General features: G+C 45.9%; 1 protein-coding gene across 1 annotated transcript in view; it reads right to left on the bottom strand.

The window, feature by feature from the left end:
* Positions 1 to 1,775: 1,775 nt before the first annotated feature.
* The window catches only part of LOC144490489 (rho guanine nucleotide exchange factor 18-like), a gene marked incomplete at both ends in the record, with an annotated part of 32,119 nt that continues 18,947 nt past the window's right edge, over positions 1,776 to 14,947 (bottom strand). Inside the window, 4 exons of the mRNA XM_078208230.1 lie at positions 1,776 to 1,886; positions 4,636 to 4,993; positions 11,297 to 11,767; positions 14,063 to 14,110. Coding sequence (XP_078064356.1) covers positions 1,776 to 1,886; positions 4,636 to 4,993; positions 11,297 to 11,767; positions 14,063 to 14,110 — 988 coding nt within the window. The remainder of the gene's footprint in view (positions 1,887 to 4,635; positions 4,994 to 11,296; positions 11,768 to 14,062; positions 14,111 to 14,947) is intronic.

Genomic DNA, 14,947 nt, shown 5'->3' with positions numbered 1-14,947 from the left:
GAGGAGAGAGAAAGAGAGAGAAAGAAAGAAAGAGAGAGAGAGAAAGAGAGAGATTGTTGAAGCTTTTCAAGGTGCACGCATCATGCTTGAAATTGGAAAATCTTGCATTTGACCTGATGGGTGCAAAGTGAAAAGTTTCACCAACAAGCCTCTCAGTGGTATTCTTTTAAAACAGTGGGACAGCTGTCTTTCTCTCTCTCTCTCTCGCCAGACTTGCCACCGTCTGCTCGAATCAAATGTACGTTTATAAAGTACCTCTCAAGCTGCTTTACAGTGGGTGCGGACGATTGAGAATCATTGATACCGAGCAGGAAGCAGAGAATTCAGGGGAGGTGACTCAAGACCTGATTAAAGAGGAAGGTGCTGAATACCTGGCATAGACAGGATTCTGCAACGTGGGATTCGGGAATATTGTTTGCGGATCACCAATGGGAACAAGAGTTGCACAGTGAATGTACTTCAAAGTAACCCATGCAAAACGCAATGGGTTATTTCTGAGAGACTAATATAAATGCAAATTTCAGATCAGTGATAGAGTGACACATGGAGATGTGAGCATTAAAGCCAATGAATTAGAGTCATACAGCGCAGAAAAGGCCCTTCGGCCTGGGGCTGGAGAGCCAATGGGCCTGGGGGGGAATAAGGGTGAGGATGTACAAGTACAAAGACAGCCTTGTAAAGGTAGAGCTGTTTGTGTTCGGGGAGAAGAGGTTCCTGGGCGATTTAACAGAAGTGTTGACAATGATGAAGATGGAAACAGTACCAGTGATCGAGTGGCATAGACAAGGAAGCACAGAAATTTAGGAGAGAGAGCATCAGTACTTTGTAAAAATAAATATGCAACGAGTTTTAAGGCTTTGGAATACACTTAAATGTTGCCTTGATCTCTCTTTCAATCATCAACTCTTAAGAATGGGACAGATGGATGGCTAAAAGAGAGGGAAAAAAGGATATATAGTGGGTAAAAGGTACAGTCACCATAGTCCCAGATGACCACAGGCTGCTTTCCCCTACAAGGGGGAGAGCTGACTGGTGGTGACTTAACCTGAGGATCAGCTCACCTCAGGTAAGGGGCAAGGTTGAGAAGTTGGGGCCTTCATGGAAACCCTCAGCCAGTACATGGAGTTGATCCTACTAGTATGAAGCACAAACAGCAACATGGACCACTTCAACTAAACAGCGTGTTTCTGTGCTGCAAGTTCGATCACATTTATGGTGAGTGCTGACATGGTCTCTATTCTTAACAATTGTTTCGATAAGCATTTTTTTAAAAATTCATCCGTGGGACATGGGTGTCACTGGCTGGCCAACATTTATAGTCCATCCCTAGTTGCCCTTGGAGGGCAGTTGAGAGTCAACCACATTGCTGTGTCTCTGGAGCCACATGCAGACCAGACCGGGTAAGGACAGCAGATTTCCTTCCCTAAAGGACATTAGTGAACCAGATGGGTTTTTCCGACAATCGACAATGGTTTCATGGTCATCAATAGATTCTTAATTCCAGATTTTTAAAAAATTGAATTCAAATCCCACCATCTGCCGTGGCGGGATTCGAACCCGGGTCTCCAGAACATTAGCTGAGTTTCTTGATACATAATCTAGTGATAATACCACCAGGCCATCGCCTCCCCTTAAGTGGCTGGAAGAATGGGGATATGGGAACAATGGCAGGCATTTGAGATCAGCACTACAACAAGATGGATCAGCTGGCTCTAACTGTGGGAGCGTCTTCGAGAGGTTGAGTGCAAACCGAGTGAGAAAGTTTGGAGAGTTACCTTGGCCGCCTGATATGACCGGACTGGATGACCTCCTGCCTCTCAACACCCCGTCGTCCTTTGCAAAATACTTCACCGGGTGGCTTTGCCGGATCTCTCCAGTGACTGGTCCTAAACGGAAAGAGAATGCTTATTCAATTCACGCCTGCATTAAGGAAATGAATGGTAAGAGGAGAGAAAAGGAACAAAGAACATAACAAATAGATAAAAAGAATTAGGACCACACTCTCTATTAACTGCTTAGTTAAGCGTGGAATTGAATCGCACTGTCCAAGGATACAGCATTTAACGCCCTGGTGTGTTCTGTGTTACTGGATATCATTTAATACAACAACGGGCCTCTGATCGCTCTGTGCCCCGGGCTAGGGAGGGTAAATATCAGCCAGAGTTCCTGTGCCTGATTTCTATCCAGTGGCTGAGAAACCTTAGACACCTCGAGGATATTGTGGTTGAAGCACTCCCAATGATATTACTTTAGATTTCTGGCAAAGTTCCACATGTAAGACTTCTACTGAAACTAAAAGCCATGGGAGTTGAGAGCTGGATGTAGGGTTAGAGAAATAGATGGTTTGGGACAAAATAAAAATGAAAGCAGGCAGTACTCATGTAACGGGAGACCAGTGTTGGAAGTTGGGTTGGTGGGGAACGGCACTAAATCATAAGTTGCTACAGGTGGCACAGTGGCTCGCACTGCTACCTTTCAGTGCTAGGGACCCAGGTTCGATTCCCGGCTTGGGTCACTGCCTGTGTGGAGTTTGCACGTTCTTCCTGTGTCTGAGAGAGTTTCCTCTGGGTGCTCCGGTTTCCTCCCACAGTTTGAAAGACCTGCTGGTTAGATGCATTGGACATGCTAAATTCTCCCTCCGTGTCCCCGAACAGGCGCCGGAGTGTGGCGACTGGGGCATTTTCACAGTAACTTCATTGCAATGTTACTGTAAGCCTACTTGTGACTTGTGGGCGGCACGGTAGCACAGCGGTTAGCACTGCTGCTTCACAGCTCCAGGGTCCTGGGTTCGATTCCCGGCTCGGGTCACTGTCTGTGTGGAGTTTGCACATTCTCCTCGTGTCTGCGTGGGTTTCCTCCGGGTGCTCCGGTTTCCTCCCACAGTCCAAAGATGTGCGGGTTAGGTTGATTGGCCAGGTTAAAAATTGCCCCTTAGAGTCCTGAGATGCGTAGGTTAGAGGGATTAGCGGGTAAATATGTGGGGGTGGGGCCTGGGTGGGATTGTGGTCGGTGCAGACTCGATGGGCCGAATGGCCTCCTTCTGCACTGTGGGGTTTCTATGATTCTATGACATTAACAAATAAACTTTAAGTCCTACAGGGGAGTTTGGGTGAGAGAAAGATGGTGTTAAGTGAATCCTACATGGGTCACTGATTTATTTATGGGACATGGGCGTCGCTGGCTGGCCAGCATTTATTGCCCATTCCTAGAGCCCGAGGGCAGTTGAGAGTCAGCCACATTGCTGTGGCTCTGGAGTCACATGTAGGGCAGACCAGGTAAGGACAGCAGATTTCCTTCCCTAAAGGACATTCGTGAACCAGATGGTTTTTTCCAACAATTGACAGTGGTTCCATGGTTATCCATTAGATGCGTAATTCTAGATTTTTAAAAATTGAATTCAAATTCCACCATCTTCCGTGGCGGGATTCGAACCCGGATCCCCAGAATATTAGCTGAATTAATATTCAAGCGATAATACCACTAGGCCATCACCTCCCTGAGAGATGTGGTTACAGAATAACAGAATGGTTAGAGTACAAGATATTAAGTTGCTCTTCCAGGGGCCACTGTTAGAATGGGGGATTCAGTGACAGGGTTCTATCATTCAGACTGTAAAGTAGGGAGCTGGAGGGTGACATCACTGAACAAACTGAAATGTGCATAAATTGAATCCAGCACAAACTGAGAAGGTAGTGTCAGAGAACAGAAATAGTGATATCAGAGTATGAACAATATTTGAACAGTTTGCCCGTTGGTGTAAAGGGATATCTTTACAAAAACATTAATGGTGCTCAGAATGTCAACAGTATTGCTGAAAAAAAAAAGAGACATGCTGTCAAAGCTTTTCTTCTTGCACTCATCAGAATTCTAGAACCAGGTGAGAGATTCAAGATAAGTGACAGTAGGTGTAGAGGGGGCATGAGGAAGAACTTTTTTTTTAAAACAAAGGGTGGTGGGTGCCTGCCAGAGTTGGTGGCGGAGGCAGAATTGATGCTTCCTTTGAAATTTAGTACTCTTGGGTTTGCCCTGATGAGTGCAAGACAAAAAGCTTCGACAACACGTCTCTCTTTTCAGCAATACTCAAATCCCATACTACCAAATGTCAAAAGGCGTTACACTCAGCAAGATGGAATACCAGCGGGATGGTCTTCCACAAGGGTCTGCAACTGATGAGATTTGAGGGGAGTGTTCTTAGGAATGTGGTAGATTTTGTGGGAGGGTTACAGTGCCAGAGTGACAGGCTTCAGTGGTACTTAGGCTAACAGAGAGTTGGGGCTTCAAGTGGGAGAGACAGGGCATTAGATGGACAGTTTGTTACCCATGAAGGTTTTTCTGCCCTTTGGACCCCTGTTTGAAACCTCACACACGTTGATGTGTGAAAGTCATGATGTGGAGATGCCGTCGTTGGACTGGGGTGAACACAGTAAGAGTTTTAACCTGGTGTTGTTAAAACTCTTGATGTGTGAAAGGACAGGATAGATTTTGGGCTTTTAATGTTATGGATGAAGTATTAATCTACAACCAGTCCGGAACCAAACCCTAACAAGGAGCCAACACCTCCATACTAAAATGAGTAAACAAAATAACAATTCAAGTTGGAGGAAGATGGATGAAGGAGAAGATGGTGGGCCTTACCTGCGCCATGTGGCATTGAGAAGGAGGGCATGCCTGAAATGGACTGTCGATCCTTGCCTTTTCCACCCTTGTCCTTCCCGCCTTTCAAGGTGGCGAGTTTGGTGGGGATTTTCTGCTGCACCCCAGTGTGCTTCATTATCTGATTGGTGGCACTCACGAGGTGGATGGGTACCTCAGCCTTTGGCCCAAGAGACGATCGATTCTCAGTGCGTACAAACATCGAGGCAGTGCTGTTCTCCCGATGAAGCTGGATATCAGCGGGTCGCTCGCAGAGTTCCGTCGCTATGTTCGTCAGTGGTGAGGAGCTAACTTCCAATCGCTCCCCGTCAAGGCTCTGCGAGTGAGGAAAGCTTGGGATCTAAAGGACAAAGATAAACTACATGAGTCCATGGCAGTAGATATCTGTCCTGGTCCCTCCATGCCAACACTATAGTTAAGAAAGCCCACCAACGCCTCTACTTTCTCAGGAGACTAAGGAAATTTGGCATGTCAGCTACGACTCTCACCAACTTTTACAGATGCACATAGAAAGCGTTCTTTCTGGTTGTATCACAGCTTGGTATGGCTCCTGCGCTGCCCAAGACTACAAGAAAATACAATGGGTCGTGAATGAAGCCCAGTCCATCACACAATCAGTCTCCCATCCATTGACTCTGTCTACACTTACTGCTGCCTCGGCAAAGCAGCCAGCATAATTAAGGACCTCACGCACCCCGGACATTCTCTCTCCCACCTCCTTCCGTCGGGAAAAAGATACAAAAGTCTGAGGTCACGTACCAGCCGACTCAAGAACAGCTTCTTCCCTGCTGCTGTCAGACTTTTGATCTCGCGCTATGTTGATCTTTCTCTACACCCTAGCTATGACTGTAACACTACATTTTGCACTTCCTCCTTTCCTTCTCCATGAACAGTATGCTTTGTTTGTATAGCGCGCAAGAAACAATACTTTCCACTGTCTACTAATACATGTGACAATAAATCAAATCAAATTCAAAAATCTGGACTGAGAAATAAAGCATACCTCATGGCTGCATAAAACAGCGAGTGTGGGATCAAGAGTTCCATTATCAATCGAGTGAGTTAACAGGGCTGCATAGGAACTCCCTGCTCAAAGCCTTAACACACTGCATCTAGCGTAAGGAGGCAGCGCTCAGAAAATTCCTGAGATTTGCAATCCTATTGCGGATTGGGAAACTGGAATGGTTTGTTGCAGTGAAATGGATGTGATTGTGCACAAACTCCAACTGCCTGGCACCAACTGAAGGTAGTCACGATGTGGAGTCGCTGAGCAGAAACTGATAGGACAGCCTCAACCGGGATATTGGGTTCATGTCACACTATCTGTAATCCCCACAGCTTGCTTGGACCTGCAGAGTCTCACTGGCTGTCCTGTCTGGAGACAATACACATCTCTTTAACCTGACTTAATGCTCTCTCCACTCACATTGTCTGTACCTTTAAGACTTGATTAGCTGCAAGTATTCGCATCCCAACCATTATTCTGTAAATTGAGTGTGTGTCTTTATATGCCCTGTTTGTGAACAGAACTCCCACTCACCTGAAGGAGCTTAAGGCTCCCAAAGCTTGTGTGGCTTTTGCTACCAAATAAACCTATTGGACTTTAACCTGGTGTTGTTAAACTTCTTACCAACTGAAGGGCCATGGTTTCTTGAGCCGGAGGTGCCGGCGTTGGACTGGGGTGAGCACAGTAAGAAGTTTCACAACACCAGGGTAAAGTCCAACAGGTTTATTTGGTTTCACGAGCTTTCGGAGACTCACCTAATAAACCTGTTGGACTTTAACCTGATGTTGAGAGATTTCTTACTGTGCCCAACTGAAAAGCTTCAGGAAAAGTTGAGGATGCACTATGTGGGCCCAGTGTGTACGCTTAACTACCCGGCCAGCAGCGAGGGATGCAAACACACAAGTGTCATACTACATTAAAAGAAAATCAAGAGCAGGAATAGGTTATAGGGCTCACCCCTCCTCTCGAGTCTGCAATAAGATTCAATAAGATCAATCTACAGCAATTCCATTTGTCCACTCTTTTTCTTCAATTAACATGACTTGTGTTATCCCAGAGTTATTTTAACAGTAAACTGTCGGCAGCCAGAGTGCAGGCTATTCATATTCTGAGTAACATTTAGTTGAAAACCTTAGTTCAGTTTTCATACCTACAAGTCAAGAGATCATGGGTTCAAGTCCCACTCCAGAGACCTGAGCATCCATAGCCCCTTGAAAGTGGAGTCACAGGTGGACATTCGGCATGCTTGGTTTCATTGGTCAGAACATTGAATACAAGAGTTGGGATGTCTTATTGAAGTTGTACAAGACATTGGTAAGGCCACACTTGGAATACTGTGCATAGTTCTGATCAGCCTATTATAGAAAGGATATTAAACTAGAAAGAGGGCAGAAAAGATTTACTGGGATGCTACTGGGACTTGATGGTTTGAGTTATAAGGAGGGGCTGGATAGACTGGGACTTTTTCCTTGGAGAGTAGGAGGCTGAGGGGTGATCTTATAGAAGTCTATAAAATAATGAGGGGCATAGACAAGGTAGATAGTCAATATCTTTTCCCAAAGGTAGGGGAGTCTAAAACTAGAGGGCATAGGTTTAAGGTGAGGGGGAAGAGATACAAAAGGGTCCAGAGGGGCAATTTTTTCGCACAGAGGGTGGTGAGTGTCTGGAATTAGCTGCCAGAGGCAGTAGTAGAGGCGGGTACGATTGTGTCTTTTAAAAAGCGTTTCGACAGTTACATGGGTAAGATGGGTACAGAGGGATATGGGCCAAATACGGGCAATTGGGACTAACTTGGTGGTTAAAAAAAAGGGCGGTATGGACAAGTTGGGCCAAAGGGCCTGTTTCCATGCTGTAAACTTCTATGACTATCAGCCAGCAAGGTTGGAGGACTTGAGAACCTGTACATAAACGCAGCTTCATCCAGCTGAGCAGATACTTGGGGCCTTACCTCATCTGAACGGCAGTTCCTTGAACCAAGCAACACTCCCTTGGAATTGCAATGGTCAGCTTTGATTCTTGTACTCAAGTCCTGGAGTGGGGCTTGAACCTGGATCCTTGTCATTCAGGGCAGAGTGTGCTACTGACTGGGCCGTGGCTGATAACTGGTACAAGGAGAGGGGGGCATGGGGCCCAGACTGGAAATAGGGAAAAGTCATCCCTCACATGTAAAAAATGCAAAGATGCACCAAAACCTCAGTGACTGCACTGTTTAAAAGCACAAAAGATTCTTCCAATACTGATCAGTCGCTTCATCCCAGTGACAAGTTATCACTTACGTTGACTGTGACTATTCTTTATTGATGGTGCACTGCACAATTACCACAGAACAGAAACCTGATCAAAGAGCCAGTACTGCCCCCCAGTGGCCCTTTATCTCTATCACAGGACAACACATTTGCAAAAAAGACAAGCTTGACTCCTGACAATCTACAGCAATAATTCTAGCTGCGATTTCTCTCCTTACACCTGTTATCAGCCACGGCGCAGTCGGCGGCACACTCACCTCTGACTGAGAAAGTTCCAGGTTCAAGCCCCACTCCAGGGCTCAAGTACAAGAATCAAAAGCTGACAGCCCAGTGAGGTTCCAAGGGAGAGCTACTCGGTTCAAGGAACCGTCTTTCGGATGAGATAAGGCCCCAACTACCTGCTCAGCTGGATGCAAAAGATCCCACGGCACAATCTTGTTATCTCCAGTGTCCTGACCAATATTTATTTCTCAATCAGCATCACAAAAAGCAGATAAACTGGTCATGATGGTAATATTGGTTGTCGGATGAGAAGGATGAGGCGGGATCTTATTGAAACTTACAAGATACTGCGGAGCCTGGATAGAGTGGACATGGAGGGGAGGATGTTTCCACCGGTAGGAAAAACTAGAACCAGAGGGCACAACCTCAGGCTAAAGGGACGATCCTTTAAAACGGAGATGAGGAGGAATTTCTTCAGCCAGAGAGTGGTGAACCTGTGGAACTCTTTGCCGCAGAAGGCTGTGGAGGCCGGGTCATTGAGTGTCTTTAAGACAGAGATAGATAGGTTCTTGATTAATAAGGGGATCAGGGGTTATGGGGAAAAGACAGGAGAATGGGGATGTGAAAAGAAAATCAGCCATGATTGAATGGCAGAGCAGACTCGATGGGCCAAATGGCCTTATTCTGCTCCTGTGTCTTATGGTCTCATGGAGCTTGCTGTGCACGATTTGGCCACCATGTTTCCTACATTAACATTCGACACTTCAGAAGTATTCCATTGGCTGGAGGGCGCTTTGAGGCTTTTGATGGTGATGAAATCACTTAGCAAACCTTCTTTCCATCTTTTCATGAACTTACCGCAGACCAGGTTAGGGAATAGTGCTGGGAGCACTCTGCTCTGATGTGGAGGTGCCGGCGTTGGACTGGGGTGGGCACAGTAAGAAGTCTCACAACACCAGGTTAAAGTCCAACAGGTTTATTTGGTAGCACAAGCCACTAGCTTTCGGAGCGCTGCCCCTTTGTCAGGAGAGTGGGATTTCAGCTCACAAACAGGGCATATAAAGACACAAACTCAATTTACAAATAAACCTGTTGGACTTTAACCTGGTGTTGTGAGACTTCTTACAGCACTCTGCTCCTCATGGTTTCATACCTCACTGGCTGGTACATTCAGGGAACCACACACAATCTACAATGCAGTTTTGTCTGGGCCTCGTTTCTCTAGCCTTCACACCTAACCTTTTGCTAATCATCACTAATTTCACTGCTCCAGAGTTCAAATTTGAGTACAGAATTGGGATGTTTTGCTGCAATTGTACAGGGCGTTGGTGAGGCCACACCTGGAGGAGTGTGTGCAGTTTTGGTGTCCTTATCTGAGGAAGGATGTCCTTGCTATAGAGGGAGTACAGCGAAGGTTTACCAGGCTGATTCCTGGGAGGGTAGGATTGTCATATATGAGGGCAGACTAAGTCGATTAGGATTATATTCACTGGAGTTTAGAAGAGTGAGAGCGGATCTCATAGAAACTTATAAAATTCTAACAGGGTTAGACAGGGTAGATTCAGAAAGAATGTTCCCGATGGAGGGAGAGTCCAGGACTAGGTGTCATAGTTTGAGGGTAAGGGGTAAACCTTTTAGGACTGAGGGGAGGAGAAATTTCTTCACCCAGAGGATTGTGAATGTGTGGAATCCACAGAAAGTAGTTGGGTCAAAATGTTGAGTGATTTCAAGAAGAAATTAGATATAGCTCTTGGGGCTAAAGGGGTCGAGGGATATGGGGTGGGGGTGAAAGAGATGGGATCAGGATATTGAGTTTGATGATCAGTCATGATCAAAATGAATGGCGGAGCAGGCTCGAAGGGCCGAATGGCCTACGTCTGCTTCTAATTTGTGTAAAACCATGTGACATTTATGTTAAGCTTACAGTGTGTGTGTTCCTTTCCTAGCTCAGTGCAAGACACTGGTGAACAGCCTATTTGCAGCTTTTGGGAACCGGGGTTGTGGTCAATACTTATCCCGCTGACCACTATCATTAATCACAGATTGTCTGGTCATTGCCGACTGTGGGAGCTTTCTGTGCATAAACTGGCTGTGGGTTTTCCTACATTACAACAATGAACACACTTCAAAAAGTGCTTCACTGGTTGTTAAGAGATTTGGGACATTCTGAAGTTGTGAAAGGCACTATAAATGCAAATGTTTTTACTAAAAGCCAGGTCCAGATAGCAATGAAGGTCTGATTTAAGCCTCTCGATCCAGAGGCTGCATGGTGGCACAGTGGTTAGCACTGCTGTTTCACAGCTCCAGGGACCCGGGTTCAATTCCCGGCTTGTGTCCGCACGTTCTCCCCGTGTCTGCATGGGTTTCCTCCAGGTGCCTCGGTTTTCTCCCACAGTCCAAAAATGTACGGGTTGGGTTAATTGACCAAGCTAAATTGCCCCGAGTGTCAGGGGGATTAACAGGGTAAATTCATGGATTACGGGAATAGGGCCTGGGTAGGATTGCGGTCGGTGCAGACTCGATGGGCCAAATGGCCTCCTCCTGCACTGTAGGGATTCTATGATTTAAGCCCCTTGATCCAGATTGTGCACAATGCAAGGGGCATCAGCACTGCAGTAACCAAGTGGGGCATTAGCAGACTCTATAGTCCCGATTAGTACACGGTTCATATCAACTCAGGGAGGTTCCTGTGACTGGTCAGCTCGGTGGTACCGGAGCAGGGATCCAGCAGAGGGCAGAATTGAGAATTCTGACATAGGAATAAAGGCTTGCATTTATATAGCACATTTCAACACCTCTGGATGCCCCACAGTACTCTTTAGCTCATACTCTTGAAACATAGTCACGGCTGTATTGTAGGAAACAGCAGTATAAAGACCAGATAACCTGATTTTGATGGTGGTGGAGGGATAAATATTGACAATTCTCGCTGTGGGAGAAGCCTTTGGGGTAGTATCACTTGGAATCTTTTACTACCAAAGTGGGGCTTGATTTAATATCGCACCTCAGACAGTGCAGCACTCCCCCAGGGCTGCCCTGCAGTATTGCTCTACCTTTGAGCTCGAGTGCCTGCAGTAGGACTTTGAACGTTCTAATTCTCGCACACTGAGCCATGGCTGGTGTGTCATCACACGGTTCACCCCAGTGACGATTAAGCCCAATTCATTACCTGGCCACCTTCAGTAGGAAACATGACTGTGTTGTGCTTCAATTGCTTCCGCTGTCGCTGCTCCAGGCGTTCCCTCTCTTTCTCCACCGTTCGCTGGGACTCTCGGAGACGCTCCAGGTCCTGTTGGTATTCCTGCCGGTGCCGTTCCAGCTCTTCCTGCTCCTGAGCTAGCTGCTCCTTCAGCTGCTGCAACCTCTCCTCCCGGTCCTGGAGTCCGGCCTCCTGGACATCGAGTTCACGCTTCTGGCGGTCCCTTTCCCGCTCCAACTTCTGCTGCTCCTGCCGCACCTGGTTCTGCAGCTTCTGGACGTTGGCCCACTCCTCGCGCTGCTTCTCAAAGTTCCGCTGCTTTTCCTGCTCCAGGAGGAGGCTCCCACGCGAGCTCGGAGGGCGAGACTGCCTGTCCCGCTCCCCACTCGCACCCGTGTACCGCTGCATTTCAAAGTAACTGTCTTGTTGGGCAATCAGAGCCTGAGGAACACAAACAAGTGGTGTGAAGTCAGTGTTTGGAAAATTATAAAAAAAAAATTCTAAAATGCTAAGAGATGCAAAATTGAATGGTCTGTTGACAAAAACGGCAGGTTATTTTCTATGCTTAGAGTTAAAATAGATGCGGGTGCATGCTGTACACAGACTGAAACATTATATCGCCAGCCTAGGCAGTGGTGCTGCCAAGATAAAGGCTGTTTTTGAAGTTTGCCCAGTTTAAACTAGGCATTTGAATGGCAGCAGCCTATCAGATTTGAATTTGATGTTTTGATCACCCGTTAAACCAATCCTACTGTAGATATTTTAGTACGTCATCAGGGGTAGAAGAACTAGCTCCAGAGAACCAGACAACAACTCTCAACTTTCAGCTTCAGAGACAGCCAGTAACTGTCATCTGCCAGCGCTAACAGCCACATTTGTGTCTTAAAGGAAAGCCTCATCTCAATCGCAAAGGTACCAATGGAAGATAGTGAAGACAGAAAATAAAGATAGAAGATGTCAGAAGATAACACCTGGTTGCATTTTGAGTGTGACTAAAAATTCTATTTTTCTTTGTAAGTGGGAATTATATTTATCTAAACAGCATTCCATTAGAACAGTGTTTCATTCAGTTTGTTAATAGTTTAGTTAACCTGTTAGATGAATAAAGTGTTACTTATTGACTTTATAGAGTGTGTCTCAGGTAGTTATTTTGATTTAGCCACTAAAAGTTGAAGTGTCGATATCACCCCTTCTTGTACACTCTAACAGATTATGAAGGGAGGTACTTCTCAGAGTGGTTGAGTGTTAGTTGTTAAAGAGATCAACCTCCCCCTTTGTAACACAGAGTATAGGCCATGAACAGAGTCGCTAAATACATAGGCATGAAATACAGCCCAAAATGTATCTGCCCCATTACTAGCTCCTCAATTGGAGCTATCTACTCTATTCCTGAACCCCCAGTCTCTTGGCTCCTCCATTCCTTCAGAAACATACTTTCCAATTTTTTTTTTCTTTGTTCATTCATGGGACATGGGCGTCGATGGTTGGCCAGCATTTATTGCCCATCCCTAGCGGCCCTTGAACTGAGTGGCTTGCTAGGCAATTTCAGAGGGCAGTTCAGAGTCAACCACATTCTGTGGCTCTGGTGTCACATGTAGGCCAGACCGGGTAAGGATGGCAGATTTCCTTCCCTGAAGGACATTAGTGAACCAGATGGGTTTTTCCCCAACAATCAACAATGGTTTCATGGTCATCAGTAGACTCTTAATTCCAGACTTTAAAAAAAAATATTGAATTCAAATTCTACTATCTGCCGTGGTGGGTTTCGAACCCGGGTTATTTTGTGGGTCCCTTATTTTTCCTCCCAAAATGTATGATCTTGCACTTATCTATATTGAAGTTAATTTGTCAATTCTGTGGTTTTATTAACATCTCCCTGCATTTTATTGCACTCCTCTGCATTAACTGCAACTGGGGCAGCACGGTGGCACAGTGGTTAGCACTGCTGCCTCACAGTGCCAGGGACCCGGGTTCGATTCCCAGCTTGGGTCACTGTCTGTGTGGAGTCTGCACGCTCTCCCAGTGTCTGCGTGGGTTTCCTCCGGGTGCTCCGGTTTCCTCCCACAGTCCGAAGGACGTGGTCAGGTGAATTGGCCACGCTGAATTCTCCCTCAGTGTACCCGAACAGGCGCCGGAGTGCAGCGACTAGGGGATTTTCAGTAACTTCATTGCAGTGTTAATGTAAGCCTACTTGTGACACTAATAAATCAACTTAACTTTAAAAAAAAAAAATCCCTCAATTTTCTATCAGCAAATTTCAAAATTGCACCTCAGATTCTAGCGTCCAAATTATTTATGTAAATTGTGAACCACAGCAATCCCAGCAAGGAACTTTCTGGAACATCATTTCTCACTTTTTGTCAGTCTGAATAATTATCACTCTGGTTTATTTTGTCGCCAGTCTTCACGTTCTGAAAGTTATGAATAACGGTACATTATTGAAGTTCTTTTGCAAATCTAAATATATTACATCGACTGCATTACTCTCACATACCCTGTCAGATATATTTCCAAAGAAATACAGACAGAGCAGCAGGCGCTGGTTGAATGAAATGAGCTGCTATAAGTTCTTTATACAAAAGAGTGACTCTTGGATGCAGTAGGGGCAACAAATTATTTAGCTGAGCCTCGTCGCTATGACTGGGAGGACTGCAAATTCTCCCTCGATGGGGCGAATGTCCTTACACATGTCCATTTTGTGAATTGGCATTTTTAGGATTATTTTATAACACTCACCTTCAGCTTGTACAACTGTGATGTCAGTGTCTGCACAGTCTGTACCAACTAGAGAGAGAAACAGACAACTGTTAGGAGGAATGATACAAGTTTCCTACATAATGTCCCAGTTTAAAACCAGAATCTGTTAATAAATTCTGTGCTACTTTCCTGTGCGTTTGTTGTGTTGTGACAGTCAGTGCATCTCTCAACATCGCCCCCCGCGCCCCTCCCCCCCCCCCAACCAATTCACCTTTGTCATAAGCTCTAAATGTACAGCCTGAAATACACTACTTCCTTCCTTCAGTTCCCCTATTTAGAAATATGGAGTCAGGTCATAGGACAACCATGATTTCATTAAACATAGAAGATAGGAGCAGGAGGAGGCCATTCGGCCCTTCGAGCCTGCTCTGCCGTTCATCGCGATCAGGCTGATCATCCAACTCAATAGACGATCTGGAGGAGGGGACCGAGTGTAGGGTAGCAAAGTTTGCGGATGACACAAAGATGAGTGGGAAAGCAAATTGCGTGGAGGACACAGAGTCTGCAGAGAGATTTGGATAGGTTAAGTGAGTGGGCGAGGATCTGGCAGATGGAGTTGGTAAGTGTGAGGTTATCCACTCTGGAAGGAATAATAGTAAAATGGACTATTATTTAAACGGTGAAAAATTACAACATGCTACTGTGCAGAGGGACCTGAAGGTCTTTGTGCATGAATCACAAAAACTCAGGTGCAGCAGGTAATCAAGGCGGCAAATGGAATGTTGGCCTTTATCGCGAGAGGGATGGAGTATAAAAGCAGGGAGGTCATGCTGCAATTGTACAGGGTACTGGTGAGGCTGCATCTAGAGTACTGTGTACAATTTTGGTCCCCTTATTTAAGAAAGGATACATTAGCTTTGGAGG

The sequence above is a fragment of the Mustelus asterias genome, unplaced genomic scaffold (assembly GCF_964213995.1).
Source record: "Mustelus asterias unplaced genomic scaffold, sMusAst1.hap1.1 HAP1_SCAFFOLD_3357, whole genome shotgun sequence".
NCBI lineage: Eukaryota > Metazoa > Chordata > Chondrichthyes > Carcharhiniformes > Triakidae > Mustelus > Mustelus asterias.
This window is presented reverse-complemented; position numbering and strand designations above follow the sequence as displayed.